Here is a 20659-nt window from a genome sequence, read left to right as displayed (position 1 = left end):
CAACATTTTCTTAGGTGTTGAGGACAAAGCCCGAAAGAAGACTTACAGTAGCCTACGAAGCCAAAGGGGGGAAAAATGTCCGTCTGTGGAAATACATCATCACAATATCTAATGTTAAACAAAGAAAGGCAAAGACAAAGTTCTATTAATCCGGATGGAATTGTACGTATATATATACAAGAAAGAATCTCGAAGCTGATCGAGCGTCAGTATTTGTTGGGCGAGGATGGGCGCTGTTGCGTCGGCGCAAGACCGAAATGGTTTGGCAACAGACGTACTAACAGAAGAAAAGGAGGAGAAAACTAGAGAGGGAAAGGAGAAAAGACAAGATGTGATCCTCTAGTTTTACATGGCAACGAACTAGTCCGTTCTCTATCCTTCGACAGTTCACACGCACCACCTTGATTTTTAAAAATTGTTTTTTGATAGCAATTGAAAGTTAATAGATTTTGCAAGTGTTAAAAAAGCACAAAAAAACAAACATTTTTGGAGGTTGTTGGCGCCAATTCCCCTATAAAACACGGGATTTTCTTATGGATTAAAACTACTTCAATCAAAAAATTCAGACGGCGGGAATATCAGGTCTGGCTTCTAAACGAAGTTCATTTTATTCAAAAAGAGAAAAAGGCGTGAATTTCAAATAGAAGGACAATATGCAGACACAAAATATACAAAATGAAGATTCTATGAAGTTTAGGGGGAAAGTTGGCAATTTACGAATCACAGCGCATGTTATGTAAATAAACTGTTTGGCCATTATGTCGAGATCGATATGATTATTTGCTTTAGATGTGTTTAAGCTTGACGTCAGAAACCATATGATTTATAACAAACATTTCTTTTCTTGGTATACAAAAACGCTTATGGTTGAAAGCACAGCCTTCACATAGCCGTTACAGAAATATGTGCAAATTATTTCTAATATATACGGCATGCCGGGGATTTAACACACGGTGGGGAGGGGGATGGCGATGGCTCTGAGCTGACACTATTAAATCATCAAGCTTCCGTTTTCTTTCCTATTCTGCACGAATAAGATGGCGTGCAAAGTGGGAAGCTGGCTAAACAAAACCTTTATAGCGTAACTAGCACACTTTTCTTTTTGGCCTCACCGTGATTGTTTGAAGAGGATCATGTAGTATACTCGTATTTGGTGCGTCCATTTCTATGGTTAATATGACCTTAGGGATTATGCTGTTGCAGACTTTTTTGTTTTGTTTGTTTGTTTGTTGTTGCCGCGGAACGGTAAGCGCTACGTCTTTGTTCAATCAAGCCTATTTGTACACGGAGTCGGCCAAAATTGTAAACAAATAATTGTCAGAGACTTTTCTTCTATGGTTTAAACACTGTAATTGCAATTGATTAAAACCAAGACGAAGAATAAGCGGTTGGCAAGTTTGAGACAAGTAGCATCAAATAGATTTTTGTTTTGTTTTTTTCCGGTGATTCAAAATCGAATTTGAAAAGCTTCTCGAAATGTCTTGCTGGAAGAAAAGGTCACCCTTAGACGTTATTTTAAAAAAATTTTATCTTAGGGAATACAAGATGGAGATTTATAAAAGATTTCACTTTAGGACACAAAGCGTTTGGAGACAAAGTAGGTTTTCTTTGGCGGATGTGCTCAAGAAAAGTAAATCGATCGGGAGCAGGGCCTCCGAGATTGGTCTGAGCTGCTTACACAGCGGTCCACAAACTAAAAAAAAAAAAATTAAATAATTAATTTTAAAAAATCTTACACCTGCTTCGTTTTCAAAAATATGTCTGCGTTGGCTCTTTGTCCTCAATCAGATCAACTCTGTCAATTTTGCTTCAAATTCGATGGTCGTTCAGGATCAAAGATGGCTAGGATCTCTTCCTTTGTCTGCAGAACGAGTTAAAAGTTGTGCGTTCCTGAAATAGATCTCGCGAAATCAATAATGACTAGTTAAAAGTCTCTACATAGCAGCCAACGAACTAATGGTCGTCGTTCGCGGTTGTTCGACACGAGTAAACAATAATTTCCATGAAAAATTCATTTGATATTTCAGAAAAAAAAAATTCCGAAAGAAAGAAAAAAATCATATGGAAAATTCATTCACGTGATTGCAGTTTATCATTGTTTTGAATGTTTGTGATTAAGCATAGCGGCAAGTTCTCGGAATTTAACGTTTATTCAGCCATATTCTCAATCATAAGAGCTACGAATAAAAATGCCGGAGATAAAAAGAAAGGAAGTAGCTAACGGATAATATGTAAGCCATCCGTACGAGCAGAACAAAAAAAAAAAAATCATAAAAAAACGTGACTGTTGAGAACTCACGCCGAATGGCAGAGCGTTTGAGAACGAGCGTAGAAAAAAGAACGGCTGCAAGGGAAAGAATGAGAGAGGTCTTGACTAGTGGAATCGATTTTGGAACTAAGCCAATAGCTGGGGCGGAGATGCTGAAATGGGCAACGGAGAGAGCAGGCAAAGAGAGGAAACACTACCGTCTTCGAATGTAGAGGGTGTTCCTACGTACTAGACAAAAATTTCGGACAGTTTGATTATTGCTGTCAGACAAAGACTCTGATCAATCTCTGCCGGCGCCCTATAAAGCTCTACTTTTCTTTAGAATTAGATTTTCTTTTATTGTCTTGTCTTTGGCAGCTACATGTGCAGTTGGGCATCGTATGGCGATAAAGAAAATAAAAAAAAAAAAGAAAAAGGAAATGTCTCAACAGTGACGGACACGAGTGCCTTTTGTGTAGCACCAAGGATGACAACGATTAGCGCAGTTTTTTTCCTATCACATAAGCTGTTTCAGTTCGACACAACTCCCAGGTCATCAGCTGTCTTGCCATCAATTAAGTGAATTTAGTGGACTTAGTATATTATGTGTTCTCAGAGACGCATCACAACAATCGAAATTGGATAGCCGTTTAAACTATGCAGCTATTATTTCAGTAAGCTTACTGACAGCGGATTTGACAGCTATAGAGGAAAATGTCGCGAAAATCGAAGAGTTACGCATCTCGTAAATTTAGTTTTTTTTCGAATTATTATATATACATTCTCTGAGGACAATTCACGAATATCGCATCCACCTCCTTCTGGAATTGCAAACCGTTCGTTTTACGAATGATGAGTGATTCACTAGCTGGCAGGCAGGTCTAATATGCAATCCACTATATATTCAGAGTTATATGCAGAAAAACTGTGCTAAACTAAGAATTCATTCCAAATTCGTATAATATCACACATCATTATTATATCTATATCTATCTAGCTGGTTTAGCTATTTTGGCCTTATTTTATTGGGAATACAAATCCATGAAAGCGCGTAATGTACGACAGCTTGTTTATATACTACGCAGGCCACGACGGAATTCAATTATTTACAAGTGCCTTGGATGGCCCTTGTCAGTGGACAGAACGAGATCGTAATACCAACATGTTGTGATATGTGTGCTATCTACTTGAAGTGAACGCCAGTTTCCAATATCATTTTTCCACATCGGATTCGATGCTAACTTGAAGTGGCACGCAATCAGGATTTGTTCGCTGATTCACCGCAGTTAAAAGAAACGATACGGGAATTATTTCAAAGATACGGAACACCTATTCGCCTCCACGTGATAAACGCTTAGTTTGATTACAATCTATTGGTCATTCAACACGGCGTGTCTTTTTGGACAAGAAAATGTAGAAGAAAGTATAACTTTTATCGTTCTAGCAAGACTTCGGATTGAAAATCGTCTTTCGTGAATAAAAAGGAGGGAAACCGGTGAAAACTTTTTGAGGCTAACGCACTTGCTACTCGTGTAATTCTATTTAATAGTATAGAAGTATTTAAGTATATTCCCAGCGTATATTTCTACAGGGAAGTTGGTCTAATTAACATATTCCATAAAAATCAATTCTTTGTTGAGTGCATAAAACCTTGACGGAAAACTATAGGTCCACTTTTAGTAAGTCCAAATGACCTACCAAAATGAAATGGATTAAATTCAACCGAAGAAAAAACGATAAAAAACAATTGGCTTTTCCGCAAAAAAAAAAAAAAATACGAAAAGAGTCACATTCTAGTTACGATTCCAAGTAACCCCGCTCTGTTCGTTAAGCCCAGAAGCTCTCGGTACTCCTATAGACGCGGTAAAAAACGAACGGCAGCTAATACTCTCTTCGCGGTAGCCAAGAATTGCTAATCAAAACTACCAACAACTTGGGTCAAAAGTTTGCGTTAGCCTACAAAAATGTGGACTGGATTAAACCTCCAGTCCAGGTATATATTCGTATAAAAGCCCAAAACATAAAAATCCATAATATACGTATGTCTGGACACAATGACCGAGACAGACATATTTGCGTGAAAACAGGGAAAAATTCAAAAAAGTCGAATCCCAGAACTTTTCGTCCAGTCGTAATGCCATGAGTTTGAAACTCCAGAAAGAGCTTTTATACCAGCCTGACGGCGCCATGCCTTTTGCATTCGGAGCGTAGTCTTTCTTGTAAATTTACTTGGCTTAAATCAAGCTAAAAATCAGCTCGAATGAATCCGGTTAAGACTAAACAAAGAGAGTATAGGCTACTAATAAAACCACACATTAAGTGTAGCCTAATGCTTTTAGGCCTATATACTATTTAACAGAAGAAACTATTGAAGGATGAAAAGCGATAAAAAGGCAAATGAAATGTTTCTTTTACACACGGTCGCTTTAACCGTGACAAGAACGATAAATTATCTAATCTGTGAAGATTGAAATTCTCAAGGTCTATCGGTAAAAGACTTTTGAAAACATGATTAATCGCTGTGTGGCGCCGTGTTGCATATGAAATTTTTCCGTGTTGTATTTTCGTGTTATCCTTATTCCCATCGCTGACGACTAGCTTTTAAAATGTCTAGAACTGTTTCTTACGTGATTCTCAAGTTGACAAATGACGAACTGCAGGTGCTGCGTAGAAGGCCTTGAACGCGTTACCATGGTAGCAGCTGCGAATAGCTTTCAGAATATTCCGTGATTTTTCTCCGATCGGAGTAGTTTCTCAAAAACCTCGCATTTATTACTTTATCTAGAAAGAAAAAAAAAAAAATGGTGGAAATCTTAAAATTCATGACTCACAATGCTGATGGAACGAATTGTAAATTATGAATACGTTGGCCGAATCGAAATGACGAAAATTGCTTTTCTCATTTTCGCAAAGAAAGGCGGGAAGACTAATGGTGCAACAAGTTCATTCAATTACCATCCTATTGCTTTAGCTCGATTTAGCCAGCGCTTGTTTGGTTATTTTTAGATCGTTTCCCTGCAGACCTGATCAGTCGCAACCGGGAAATTGCTTATTTGTTTGAGCCTTGGTACTCAGCAAACCGTTTTCTATGGCGAAAAATCCTTCTTCTACAACTAAACACGAGCATCGGAAAAGAGTTTAAAGAAAACATAAAAAAAAAAGTAGCTTTACAAGTTCGAACATCGTGCAGACTAGTCATTTGATTACAAAATATTCCTGTTAAGTGTCAAAGCCAACGATGGTCTTCCGTTTAAGTGTAAAGCCGCGTTTAATCTTGGAATGTGTCTGGCGTTCTTTACATCGTTTATGTCGAAATGCCATTCGACAAACATATCTTAACAACAGAAAACAGAGAACATTAAAACCTAATAATGTCACCTTTGAAGCTGGCAATAAAGTAGCGCGTTGCTGAATTAAACGCGGATTACTCTTTTGTCTGAAAATGATTAAATTTTAATTTCAAAACTGCGTTGCTCTAGTCGAAGGAAACGAACGGGTGAAAATGTATTTCAACGTTTCTTTAGTACTCGTTTTTATTGGCCTCATGTCTTTATCTTCAAAGCCAGCGCTTTCAAAGCGTATAGTGTAATCTAGTGAGAACATTTCTATAAAACCATCCGCTCTCTTGCAGAAAGAAAAGTGGGGCACCAATTTCTAGCGTTATACGGTGGCAAGAAAGCTGTCAATTGTCTCTTTACACTCGACTGAATCCTATCAACACCATGAGAACCCGCGATGCCGACCTCCGAGATACGCTGTTTCCGCCCACCAATCAAATGGTATTTTTTCTTTCTTCATCACACATTCTTGTAGCACAAGCACGCATTTTAAGGACTGCACCGTATGTTATTGTTAGAGCGTGAGTGTTGCCATAACTTCATGGTGACAACAACAACAATTTTCTTATTAAATCTTTCAGAAATTCTCGAACAAGAATGTGACATTTATTTTTAAACGTTTATATGTTCAGGATTCTTTATTTCCCTGCTCTAGTTATTCAATGAAGCCTTTCAAAAAGATCAGTAACGAAATGCATTCAAATGTGCATTAAAAATCACATATTCATTCTGATAGGGCAGTGAGCTCGCATACCTAGTTAACAAATTCGGTGTCGTTAGGCAAAAGCCAACGCATAAAATATCAAGGCGCCAATAAAGTTCAACGCTAATGAAATAAGTTTTCAAATTAACTTCTCACATTTCGTTGGTTTCCATCTATGGAAATCTTCGGTGGCATTCTTGAAAGCGGACTCGAAAACAGTTTCCGTGAGTTATTAAGTAACACAGAAGGCCATGCCGTACAATCAAAAATGATTGAACGCGAAATTCCGTTATATAGATCCTGATAATTCTTTAAGAACACACAAATCATAAGACGTTGGGGGATTCAACAAATGTTTCATAAAATAACAGGAAAGCCAAAAAGTGGGTGGCAAAAGCGAAACATACTGTTCCAGCTATGAGCATTGTGGATCAAAGATTCAAGAGTGTCCTGAAGATGCCGAAGACATGCTGCCACACAAAGAAATGGGTCAACTTTCGTTCGAAGAAAAGAAATTCCTTCTCGCCGTCGAGCGGGGAGATGTGGCCACTGTCAGAAGGTAAGATTTGAAACTAGTCCACCAACACACTGATGATAGTTTCTGCAAATAAGTATCAGTTGTTGACATAAATCCAAGAACTTCTGTTTTCCCCGATATTCGATCTGCATTTTTTTTTTTTTTTTTTTTTTGCCTATGTATTTCTTTTTTACGCAACGATAAGAATCTGCATTATTAGAAATATTGTACCCCTTTTACTTCCTTCTTTTTTCTATGAGAGATTTCGTTTGATGAGAACGATTTGGGTAACAGTTTTGCATTCACTTGACTCGCACATACGTGATATTATGAGAAAAGAAATATTAGATATACGGCAAGATATACGTCCTTTGGGGATGTTCAACCCTAATGTTTGCCATCCAACAACGCGCGCGTAAAATAGCTGCAATCGGGATATCTAACGGATATAAAAATAGTAAATACATTGGCGATAGTCACTGCTGTAGCTCAATACCAAGAGCCGCTTTCTGTGCTTACGCGCACGTTGCCGGATAGGAAACATTAGCGTCGGATACGCCTATGGTCGTTTCCGCGTTTCTGTACACGTTTCCTGAACACATAGAGTATGTCAATACTATAAGTTTGTTTTTGGCAAAAAAAGAAAAAAAAAAGGAATAAAAAATGCCATGCCCTAGTCATGCTGCTCTTCCTGTCATTTAACACGCTGTTCACGTAATGTGTGCATCGAACATCGACCACTGCAAGTTTAATGTTATGCATGTGTTCCCCTCTAATGTTAAAACATTCCACCATTTCGGTGGATTTGTAGTATTTTCCTACAGAACGAGCTTTCTAGGAATTTGGAAAACAAAGCGCAAACTTTTTATTCAAGTTTGGCGCTATAATAAATGTTTTAAAAGAACTGTGTTTGTCCTCGCCCTGCGTGTATTTTCCCAGTTTCACCCGGTTGATTTTTATTCTGCAGATTCCTGACGAAAAAAAAAAAACTTAATCATAAATAAACAAAGTAGGATTCGTTTTTGTCAATGCTAAATTTCTGGAGCAGCTTTTCTTCCGTATCTACAATTCAAGAAGTCAGAATTAGATGTTAAAGTATAAGTAGATTTTTAAATTAAACTTCCATAATAATAAGCCCCTTGAACAGTCGACTTTATCTTCCATTGAAGCATTGGAAAATCAAGATTTCCAACATCATCTTCTTCCTAAACCTTTTGTCATAATTGCATGTGTAAGCGGAATTTTTTTATCGAGATGGGCAAAGTCAATGAATAAAAAATGTTTTCCCGTATCAAAAATCTGGGGGAAAATGTGTTTAAAAAAGGCATCCCAGAGCAAGAGTTCATTCAACTTTTCTTTTTCTTTTACTTGTTTACCTTTGAAAATGTTTTTGTAAAGAGCTTTGCTAACAAATTAAATATTTAAATCCGAGTAGGATGCTGCAAAGGGCGCGAGATACAAATTACATCGACGTCAACTGCGTGGATCCTCTGGGACGTTCTGGGCTCTTAATGGCCATTGACAATGAAAATCTGGAAATGGTTGAACTTTTGATTGAATATCGAGTCGAGACGAAGGACGCTTTACTGCATGCCATTTCCGAGGAGTACGTTGAGGCCGTTGAAGTGTTGCTCGACCATGAAGAGACACTACACAAAGAAGGCGAACCTCACGTAAGGCGAATTTCAATTTAAAAAGGATTCATCAACTTTTAGCAACAGCTTATCATAGATGCTTAGAATAATTGCTTTTGAAAAATCTAGTTTATTCATCTATTGATTTTTGAATTTTGCAACATGTAAACAACATTTGACGTATCCACTCGAACAGAGTTGGGAGGCTTTGCAACCGGATACGGCAACTTTCACCCCCGACATTACACCGTTGATCCTTGCGGCCCATAGAGACAACTACGAGATCATCAAGATTCTATTGGATCGGGGAGCCAAACTTCCAGCGCCACACGATGTTAGGTACAAACGTTAGACCGACAGGTCGATTTTTCTTCTTCTATTTAAATCAATACTTCATAAAAAAAAAAGGAACATGCGCTGATATCCTATAAAAATCAGTCTGACTCAACACTATCGTCGTGTAATAACTTGCGTTCAACTATACTTTTTTAAGTGTGTTGTTGAATTTAAGAATCGTAATCGGGCAGTTGAACACGGGCATTTATTGCGATATTCGAAGCTTTTACAGCTATCAGCCAACAGTCGAGTGTTTTCGTGGGCAACGAGATAAAAATAGTTCAGCAGACAGGAGAAACGTTTAAAAAAAATGCTATTAACTTAGCATAAACATTTACGTCTTTTTCTTTCGTTATAGTTTTTTTTATTGGGCGAGTCGATTCGATTCGATACATCCCAGAATATGAAGAGATCATGCCTTCCACCTCAGTTCGGCTTTTGAGTCTCGGGGTAATCTAGCAGAAAAACTTCAAACGAAACAAACGGTATACTGGCAACTAATTGAGTGCCACGCGAATGCACAGAGAAGAGTCGAAAACAGGCAAGAAAAGCCGAGTGAATTAATTGACGGGTATAGCTTGGTATTTAATTGTTTTGTTATAAGCTGCAGTATAACAGCGACCTACGTTAGATAGGCATCCCAGTTAACTGATGGGAATGGGAAAGGCCAACTGCAGACAGACAAACATATGCAATATGTTTATTTTACGAAGCGGATTGTTAAGTAAGCAGGCAGAGTTCACGTTCAATCGTTCTTTTTTTTTCAATTTCTTTTTTGTTCGTTTCATTCTATTTAAAGCTAATCATTACACTGTCGAAAAAATCTGGTTTTCAAGTAATCAACTCCTCAGCAAATATTATCTAGTAATTAACTTCACGCTTCATTGCTGTTCAATCAACAAACTGACATGTACCCAAACGGTAGTTATTATACAACATTGAAAAAGTTTAGCAGAAATTTATCATGAAAATTAGCTGCCTGGGTTTTTCTTAAATCAAACAAAAATGGGAATGGGAAGAACGACAAGGACCAAGAATAGCGGTAATCTATTATTAATGGCTTCACAGCCGTTAAAATCAAGTTAATATAACTTTTTCATTGGCTGCCAATAAGTCGAGGGCTTTATAACAGCAGCACTTTCGTTATAACTTGTACCGACGAGTGTCGGGTCAAAGAGACTGAGGGAGGAGGAGTTGGCACTGCCCATTTCACGCAATCAAAAGAACGGCAAAAGAAATGGATGTTAACTTGCCTGAGAGCCAAACCACCAGAGGGAAATCGATAATGGAGGGCTATATAGATACGGACACTTTATGCGTTTGAACTGGTTTCCAGTCAAATGAACTGAAACTTCGAATCAACGCCCCATCGCTCTGCCGTTTACCGTCATCCATTACCTTCCACAAACAGACAGCGTCCGTTTTATTATAGAAAACGGAAATGATAAACGATCGGATGCTGTCTTTTTTTATTTTTTCGCTGTGGTGTACTAATCAATAACGCAGTTTTGACAGCAAACAGGAGAAGCCTTAAAGGATTTCGTTTCTGTTTGCAATAGTGACCATCATGTGATTTCAAAATATTGATTGAAACATAATTTCAAGTAATAGAGACGCTAGATAATTAAAGATCGATTATCCTATCAGATGTAGCCTACACATTCCACTAGAATCCTATTGCACATGGCATTCCTGTCGGGGACTATTGTACACAACATTCTATTCAAACTTACGATAGGAAGTATATCAAGCTCAGAATCCCGGTTTCTGCTCAACATCGCCACGCGCAGCTTACGCATTTAACTTTCGACGCAGAAGCTGCCTTATTTTTTTGTTTTTCTAAACTGGAATTAACTTTGAAAATTCCGGTATGAAATGCTAGAGCGGCCATTCAAGGGAAACATCTGCTTTGAGTGGGCTGCCATCACGGTGAAAATTCGTTGACTTTGAGGCAGACACAGCAGCTATAAAGTCATGACTGGGATTATACTTCCTCATCGCACCTCGTGCGCCGTAATCATACCGCCCAGGAATCATGTTTATACTTTGCATCAGTTGTCATCTCGACGTTGTAAACATGACTTTAAAAAATAATACTTTTCCCCGCTTTTTTTTTTATTGGAACTTATTTGAAAGTTTGAAATGTTTCTTGACACGATTGTCGGGAACAATGGTAGCATATCAATAAAATGTATGCCTGAGAGAACAACTAATAACAACAAGGCACCTTTTCAAAAATGTACCCAAGAACCTTATCGCTTGCTTTCAGTCACAATAGTTGCCAGCCTTTTTTTTCTCTTCGTTTTGATATAGCTCAGCTTGAACGTTCCTGTTCCTCAAAGTGTAATTATTTTTATCCGGCTGGCAACAAAGACAACAACATCTTTCGGTAAACTCAGCCTCTGGCGTAGACAATGTGGTCCTCGACGCAAAAATGATCAAAGCATTTTCGCATTCGTCCTCCCAAATTTTGATCACGCAATTAAGAAACGATGGAACGGAACAATTGCGTCGACATTATATAGGACTTAAACCGCGGAAGATAATAGAACGTTATTGGTTAAGATGTATCTTTTTTTCTTTTTTTTTCTTTTAAATAATGTCCGTGTAGATGCGGGTGTATCGATTGCGTGACATCAAGGCAAGAAGACAGTCTACGTCACAGCCGATCCCGGATAAATGCCTACCGAGCTCTGGCTAGTCCGTCACTCATCTCTTTATCGAGTAAAGATCCTATCCTGACAGCTTTTGAATTAAGTTGGGAATTGCGCAGACTCAGCTTCATGGAACACGAGTTCAAAAGCGAATATCAGGTAAGATAAACTAATCTAATTTCAATAGCTTGAAAAAATGATTCGTTCGTGAGAGAATGTTGCATAACTGAGATATGAAAATGACCAGCAAGAATCGCTCAATTTCAACCCTGTCAGTTACGTAAAAATGTGCCCTGATAAGCTTGTGTAGACTAATTGATGAAACTTGGCTACTATTACGGCATTGTTATGCGTACGATTCGACATATTCGACCTTATTACGCATACCAATCCCATAACGTATCATTGAATAGCGAAAATGCGCTCATTGTGATAGCTCGCTAAGAGCGCTTTCATCGTTAATAAGAGTTATTTTTAAAATGCAACCAAGGAATTGAGGAAACAATGCCAAGATTTTGCTACTGCCTTGCTTGATCATACACGTAGCTCGTACGAGCTGGAAGTCATGTTGAATCATGACCCCAAAGGTCCCGCTTTCGAACACGGAGATCGGATGAGTCTCAACCGGCTGAAATTGGCCATAAAATACCGTCAAAAAAAGGTAATGTCCGCTAACTGCACTCAATAATGGACATCCTTAATCCATAGACTTTATCTTCTTATTTTATATTTTTTCACTCGATAGTTCGTGGCACATCCAAACGTGCAACAACTCCTAGCTTCCATATGGTACGAAGGCCTGCCAGGCTTCCGACGCAAAAACATGATACTGCAGAGTTTAGAAGTCATTCGAATAGGAGTGCTCTTTCCACTTTTCTCCATCCTCTATATTTTATTTCCGCATTCGCGTGCGGGGAAAACGTTACGCAAGCCGTTCATCAAGTTCATATGCCACTCTGCTTCGTATTTCACCTTTTTGTGTAAGTACACTACGCTGTCAATTTAATGTGCTAGATGGAAACGGCCATTTAGTGCTGATATTCCCCGTTCGTTTTTAGATGAAAAGTCAAGTTAACGATGGAAACAAAAGTCTTCTTATCAATAATGACCGCGTGCACTTAAAACTAGTGACCATATACTTTCCTGGGATTGTTTGAAATGTTCTACGGTAGCGAATAAGGATATAGAAATTGCGTTCAAAATTGAACATCATGCGTGGGTCAAGAATTCTTGAATTTTTAAAGAATCTCTAAGTGGGAACCCTCTTTTACTTTTAGATTGAAAATGTTGATCGATATTTATTGCTTTGTAAAGTTTTATTTCATTAAGTTCACCCTAGTAACTGGGACGTTAGGGAGATATGGCCGTCGGCCACCTTCGGTATGGCAAAATATTTACCGATACAACTGGGTATATGTATAAAAGGGCTGGCAAATTGTGAGACCGCTCATAACGCTGGAACTGGAACGCGTCAAAACAAATCTTTTCGTTTTCTTTTTTTTCTAATAGTCTTGCTGATTCTCGCATCTCAACGAATTGAAACGGTATTCAAAAACTGGGTCGGGCGACTTCCTGGCGTTCTTGAAAAATGGATTTCTGATGACGTCACTACCAAACGAGGAGCTCCCCCAACAATGATTGAATGGCTCATCTTAGCCTGGGTTTGCGGTAAAGTATAAAACAAAGAAAATATTTTTAAGGGGCTTTATTACCGACCAATTCGTTAGAGTTACGAGCACTGTGTCTGTGTGTCGAATACTGCATTCAACTAGTTAGATCTGCATTATTTTTTTTTTACTGTTATTTTGCAGTCTATTTCTGATTCTTTTTCTTTTTCTAATTCTCAGTTTAGTTCTATTTCTGCACAGTACGCTTTACCAAACAGCCCATTTTTTGTGTTTTCTAAATCAGTCGATAAGATTATCAGTCAAGCAAGCGAATGAAAATAAGCATCTGCCTGAATGGAATTTCTAAATTTTGCTAATAGCTTTTTGTATACGGTTGGTTAATATCTATGGCAACCTTTTCTAGGTAATTGATATGTTCTCTGTACGTATAGCGTGATGACGTACTGGATAAGCCTGTTTGGTTACCATACCTACCGCTTGGTTTCACCTTCTTTATATCCCGTTTTTGTTTTATTCTTCTAAATTTAGTGTAATTTCGAGGGTATCTTAGATCTTAGATCTTTTAAAAGAACCAGCATCAGGTTTGATGCAATTTATTTGTTTGGGCTTTATTCCGACTCTGTTTTCGTGCGTGCGTTATTCTTTGGAGAAAATGCAACTTCAGTTTTGGGATTTTGATCGAACGTCGGTGTTCGTGTTTTTTAGCTCACATTTTTTTTTATGGCTTCATTATGTTCTCTTTAATGACGGGCAATTGATCATGGCGACGAAATAGGTTTAGTTTGGAGCGAAATCAAGCAGCTGTGGGATGTCGGTTTACAGGAATATGTAGGAGATATGTGGAACGTCATCGACTTTGTTACTAACGCTCTCTACGTAGCGACTGTCGCCTTACGCATCGTTGCGTTCTTTCAAGTAAGTAGGATCATGATTCCTTTTATCCTCGTAATTATTGAACGCACACTCCTTCCGAAATGCTTAAGTAATCCTGTACGAAATAAATAAATAAATAAATAAAATCGAAACTGCCAAGGAAACCGTAATAATTAGACATACTGTAACTTAGCTGGCGGAAATTTCATGGAATAAAATTACAGCCAAACTTGCTTTTCTCTTCCCTTTCATTGTTAGCATTTTTCGATGAAAACGTTTGGATGCACTTACCCTTTTTAAAGTAAAAAAATTCTATTATACTTAAGAATTTTTGTTGTACATGTAGCCTACATATGTATATTATGATCTTATTTTGGGACTATTGGTTAAATTGATCGTTTTCTTATTAAAGGTCCAAAAGGAAATGGCAAAAACGCGAATTCAGCCTCTTTGCCTCGAGAAGAATGGGACACTTGGGATCCAATGCTGATATCAGAAGGCCTGTTTTCCGCAGCTAACATATTCAGGTACCGTATGGCTTCTATTCTCATAAACATCAAATAAGAAAGGCTTAAGAAACAGCAAAATTAGTCTGCGCGTGATCATCTAAAATTTTGATAATCTTCTAATAAGGGAACTGACGAAACTAGCTGAAACAAGTGGTTAGGCTAGTAAAGCCTTTCTCTTGTTTCGAACCCCACAGCAGCAGGGAATAGTCATTTTTCGTTCTCTTTTCTTTTGTTTTCCCCTATTTTAATTTCTATGAAAAATGAAATGTACAGTAAGTATAAACTTAATTGATAGTAATGGAAACAATTCGTAGTAAACTAGTTATACACTCATCATATGTTTACAGTAATTACAGTATATGTGGCACGTATGAAGCTACTTCACCAAGTCATTCCTATAAAGTTTTTGCAACCAGAAATTTTAGTGAAAAACAGAAAAAAGGGCTTATCGATTGTTCCAAGAAAGACAAACCAGCTAGGCATAATTTGTTTGAAAAAAAAAAAATAATAACAATAAAAATAATTTTCTTGTATGCCACTAGACAATCTAATAAAGTAGCTTATAGATGCTTTCAACTCCCACAATTTGTTTGGCGAACCGGTTCTGTGATAAAGCTTTCCACCATTACTTGACACAATAAAAAAAAAATATATGTAAAATAAAGGAGTCTTCATTCTAGCCAAGTTTTATCACATGGAAATGAACCAATTCATGCACCATAACCCGTTACCGCCCGTTACATTAGGTAAAAAAAATAGGATTAACTTTTGTGGTGAACATTGTGACGGGTATAGTCGGCAATTGATGTTCACAAATGATTGATTTCGTGGAAATATTAATGGCCCCGATTAATGGCTACTCGTCACGGGGTTTAATGGGGTACTTACAGCAGAGGAGCGGAAGTTTCACGTATAGATTCAATTATTTCTTGAGGCCGCCGCCTAAAAACAGTTAATTGAATGCAGTTTGACGCTGTCAGACATCGAGAGACCAAAATAGACCATTGCGTTTTGTTTTACTCATCTTTCCTTTTTTCCCCTCAATTCTTATTATTACCGCAATGGTGAACATTTGTGGCAATTCCACAGTTTAGCCCTGCAGTTTGACAATATAGACGATTTTTTTTATAAATACATTGGTCGAATTGCTACGCAAGGTACTGTATCACGACAGCAAGACAAATAGGGGATCTCACATTACTATATTAAGTAGAATGCTAATCTATAGAAATATTCGGAATGGAATCACTGGAAAACAAAAATTAGCGTTAGAAGTTGTTATTTTTTATGACTGTTAACAGCCTGAAACCATCGTCGATGCGACAAAGAATGCTAATCTCGTGATGCTGTTCAACATTTAGTTCTTTGAAGCTGGTCTACATCTTTTCCGTCAACCCTTATTTGGGTCCGCTGCAAGTTTCCCTCAGCAGGATGGTAATGGATATTATGAAATTCTTCTTCCTCTACGTCTTGGTTCTTTTCGCTTTTTCCTGCGGTAAAAATACTTTTTTTATCGTGCTTTAAATTATGGTTCACGAATTTACGATCTTTACATGGGCACTTCTTTTGCCACGGCACACCCCGCCGATTCATTCGGTACGTGCCAAAAGGCTTGAATCAGCTCCTTTGGTATTACGCTGACCTAGAAAAGCAAGCCTGTGACGCACCTAGGCACGGCAAATCGGATCCGGACGCTTGTATTGTGTGGAGGCGATTTTCAAAGTAAGTATACTTAAAGTCCATGATAAAAATGCTGTCAAAATAAATAAAGTCTTTTGTTGGTGCCCTCTTTTATTTTGACCCAGCTTGTTCGAAACATCACAGACTCTGTTCTGGGCTGCTTTCGGCTTAATTGATCTCGACAATTTCGAGTTGGTTGGCATAAAAAGCTTCACACGTTTCTGGGGCCTGCTAATGTTTGGCTGTTATTCGGTCATCAACATTGTGGTTCTACTCAATCTCCTCATCGCCATGATGAATCACTCTTATCAACTGATTTCCGTGAGTCATAAGCCGCACCTAAAGCGTGAATGGCTTTCTACGCAATGTAAACAATTTGGCCAGGCACTAGAATTCACCTGCTGAGGTTGCAGCTGAAGAATAATTGACAAATGTGTTTTTAACTCTGATTACGTCTTGCAAACCGAGCCATTACTGAATTAGAATTTATGAAAATTGGCTTGTGTTTAACCTGACTTTTATTCTGATTCGTATGCCGAAATTTTTTTGGAACCCTGTATGGATTCTCCATAAACTTAAGCTCTGAGCCGATGGTAGTTTATTAATGGCCATAAGAGAAAATTATATGACTGTATAGATTTAAATTTTGTTCTTTAAATTGACATTTAACTACAACATCATTTTTTTCTCAAAAATTGGCTGAATTTCCATAAAACTTGCTATGGAAGGAACGGGCTGACACGGAATGGAAATTCGCTAGAAGCAAATTGTGGATTAGCTATTTCGAAGAAGGAGGAACGGTCTGTATTTCTAAATCGTGGTATATTTTGTGGAACAATTTCTCGGCATTAATCATGTTGCGCATTAATCACAGGTTCCACCGCCTTTCAACATTATTCCGACACCGAAAAGCGTGTGGTATGTCATCAAGTGGGCATACTGCCAGTGCGTTGGGAAATCTTCTCCACATAAGAAAGAGCACATGAAGACCATTCGGGTACGAATTATGACATCCATTGTAACCCACTCGAGTATATTTTGCATATTTTTTTCCCCCACTGGTTTCGTAAAGGTCGCTGTTCTTTCAATCCAGTTCACCTTTTGAATTTTATTATTTCCCACAAATTACTCCGAAAAAACAAAACAAAAAACGACTGCATAATTCTGTGTTATTGCTTCTCAGAATATCATGCGGAACTTGGTGCGCCGCTACGTAACAGTTGAACAACGCAAATCAGACAACCAGGGGGTAACAGAAGACGACGTCAACGAGATAAAACAGGACATTTCCGCGTTCCGCTGCGAGCTGATTGAAGTGCTCAAAAACTCGGGCATGAACACATCAACAGCGACGGGTGTTGGGCAAGGTATCTCCTTTGGGAGCATCAGGGGTAAATTGAGTACTTCATTTTTTTTATTTGTCATTACTTCCCTTCAACGCAGCCTTTATCTTCGCATTGTTTTTGTTAATCAGCTTTTCTATCCCGATGCATGCTATTATTTTAGACGTCTCTATCCTGCCTGTGTTCCGCATCTCTTAACGCATCTTTCTCCTTTCTTTCCACACGGCGTTATGGTAAATCATTCACGACATCTAGCGGTAGTTTTTTTTATCTTAAGACGATTGAAACGAATGTTAGATCCACATAGTTTTCACCATAAAACCCACAGTTAGGCTTAATTTATTATTCCGTGCACTTTAAATCGCTTCGCCATCAGCAAACAACGGAATTCGACATCCTGCTTTCATTTTCTTTGCTTAGAGTGAGTGTCATTATGTGCCTGAAAACAATATTGTTGTGTCAATAATTATGAAGTGCATTGTTTGTTCGTCTATTATTACCAACTGCTTGATGATACTACCATTTAATGCCAACTTCAAGAAAAATCTCACAAAAAAGTGGATTCCACTTCATGAACCAGATTCATGAAAAGAACAGACTTCATTTTCTCAGCACACATCCAATAGAATTGCCAACTTGCACGTTCATAAAATTTCACGACAAAAGTTTTGATTTTATACAACTTTAGAACGTCTGTAATCAAAACCAACAAGTAAGAGGTTTTTAGTAGCATAAATATTCGTTTTTGTTTTGTTTTTTTCATAAAAGGTTCTGGTGTTCTTGGTGTTTGTATTCATCGTCTTAAGATAGCAAACCAGTGGTACGAAAGTACGACACCTATAGATGTTTTTCCACATGTGAATTGATTTCATTTTCCTGCCGTTTTTTAAATTATTTACCTCTTTTGCAAGTGAAGTTAAACCAAATGAAAGAAAACCAACAGCTAACCCATCCAAAATTTTCTGCTGCATATCTTCACGTGTAACAACAACAAAAATGCCAACGAATTTGATTGAGAGTTGGTTTCCAAAACTCGACTGGGGTTGATGGTCATTTGATTTTCGAAAGTCGAAATTTAAAAAAAAAATCCAATTTAAATTAATTGCTGCTTTGTCTAATTACTCACCCGGCATTTGATTTTCTGGTTAAAAACAAAAACGTATAGGCGGAAAGAAGAATCGGCAAAAAGAGCGGCGGTTGATGAAGGGGTTCAACTTGGCAAACGTCGGTGGCAGCGCCGGTCAACCAGGACTGACGTCTAGTACGCCTTCCTTAGCCGGATCCAGCACGGCCCCAGCTTTGGTCAACGCCTCTTCCCGAACGAGCATGCAGACACTGAACGAGACAAACGCCTTAGCTACCATCGTCGCCACCGGTCAATCGAACCACAGAGGCAATCCTCTGCTGCGATCGCCCATCACCAAGTTGGCGCAGTTGGCGCGTTTGGCTGGAGCGAAAAAAGCCGATTCCAAGAAAAAATGGGGCAATTTGATCGAAGCTGCCAAATCAGCTAAAGGAGTCGGTCGAATGTGGGCCAGGAGTCGCAGTCGCAGCGAGGATTCTGTTTCGAGTGACGGCAGTGGAGGGACCGCGGCTCAGACACCTGTCAATACCGAAGGTTTCAATCGCCGTGAAAAATTCCTGAGATCACGAACCGGTCATCCAGTCGTGCACGTGACCGAAAATGAGCTACCTGAAGTTTTGGAAGAAAGCTGTATCGACTATGAACTCAGTGGTCGTATGGGCATTGAGACGGTAAATGGCAGTCACAGTCCCACTTTCAGCAATCCTCATTTCCGACGAGCGTGCAGCGAACCAGCCGATCAAATAACTCTGATTTTAGAGGCAGAATCTCCGAATGTTGACAACAAAAGTGCACAGGGTTGCCACTTTGCTGCTTATTCATCAGCAGGGGATTCGGCGAACGCGGTCGAACCGTTGCGTTCTAAAATCGACGTCGAGCAGCCAACCAGCGGTGTTAGTTTGCGTTTTCGAAAAGGTGCCGACCTGACGTCCCCGATTTCGTTTAAAGCTTCAGTGACATCAAGAGATTGGATGGCCGGTCATAATTTACCTGACAACCTTACCCTTCCCTTTGTGGATGATTCAACTGATACTATTACGTCGAGTGGTAGTCCCATGGAAACGGTTCTCAAATCTGTAAATGGGCTTTCGTCTGGCGTTCACGACGGTGTGGCTTGTGATGATCCAATTTGTAGTGCCCAGTCTTTAGAAAGTAGTGCCGGAGGTGGGTGGCTATGAAAACAGCTATAGATGCTCATATTAAAAGAATTTTTTTAAGTGCACCAACATTTGTGCTATTTTTATTTATTTTTGTTTTTTCCTGCTCTATTTAGAGGAGATTTCACCGTCATCATTTGTAAAGTGAAACTTAATAACGACAAAAAAGTGCTAGTTGATCTAATGTTGTTTCAGTATTTCTCACGTGTATGATGGGCTTCTTCACATCAAAATCGCCACACTGCAGTCAAAACATTGCATCCTATTGATAAAACATAGAAAGTAAAGGAGTGAAGAAGCAAACAACCTCTTAAAATGTAGATTTCTTTCTTCAATTTTTAATAGATACAGTATATATTCAACTATTGGCGGCTATGTAGAAATCATTATCCTTGCATTATTTTGTCCATATTCAGTATTAGGAGTCACTGAAAGCAAACAAAATACACTTTATTTCGGTGGCTACATTATCGTAGCCGTTTTGATGCAACAACTCTTTTCTTTATTTATTTTTTCTTTAAATTTAAAATCCTAATAATATGGCAAGACCCCTGCCGATTGAAATTCAATAAAATTTTTCTTCGGTTGGCCACTTTTTATTTTTATTTTCATTTATTTTTCACAACCATTTATTAAATGTAGATGAGTTTAAAGCCATTTTCTTTTTGGTGCGGGGATTCCTGCTCTCGGAGCCAACCCCGATTTCAATACGAAAATATAATCCACCATTATACGATTCCTCTTTACAAACACTTATGACACCCTGTTTTCCCTCCCCCCTTCCTTTTTTACGAGACAATACACAAATAATTATATTTAAATTTTTATCATTTTTTTATAAACTTCTTTCCATTCAAGGTTTGGCCCGGTTTGCCCAGCAAACCCGGCCTAACCTACCCAACTTGGAAAATGTTCTAAACAGATCGCCCAAAAATCGAATGGCGGTGATCTGTGG

The 20659-nt window shown here is 38.4% G+C and overlaps 1 protein-coding gene across 1 annotated transcript; it reads left to right on the top strand.

Moving 5' to 3' along the window:
- The first annotated feature begins 363 nt into the window (after positions 1–363).
- On the top strand, positions 364–20197 carry LOC116921960 (transient receptor potential-gamma protein). Its single transcript, XM_045173063.1, is given in 19 exon segments — positions 364–582; positions 5880–6027; positions 6661–6848; positions 8242–8479; positions 8637–8779; positions 11388–11589; positions 11921–12091; positions 12176–12410; positions 12940–13098; positions 13834–13973; positions 14344–14359; positions 14362–14458; positions 15802–15935; positions 16051–16162; positions 16246–16441; positions 16849–16920; positions 16995–17117; positions 17304–17487; positions 18629–20197. Coding segments are annotated over 18 exon segments (3564 nt in total). The 5' UTR covers positions 364–582; positions 5880–5970; the 3' UTR covers positions 19726–20197.
- Positions 20198–20659: the final 462 nt, after the last annotated feature.

This window comes from Daphnia magna, linkage group LG4 (assembly GCF_020631705.1).
Source record: "Daphnia magna isolate NIES linkage group LG4, ASM2063170v1.1, whole genome shotgun sequence".
Lineage (NCBI taxonomy): Eukaryota > Metazoa > Arthropoda > Branchiopoda > Diplostraca > Daphniidae > Daphnia > Daphnia magna.
Note: the sequence above shows the minus strand (reverse complement) of the source record. Positions and strands in the feature narration are given on the sequence as shown.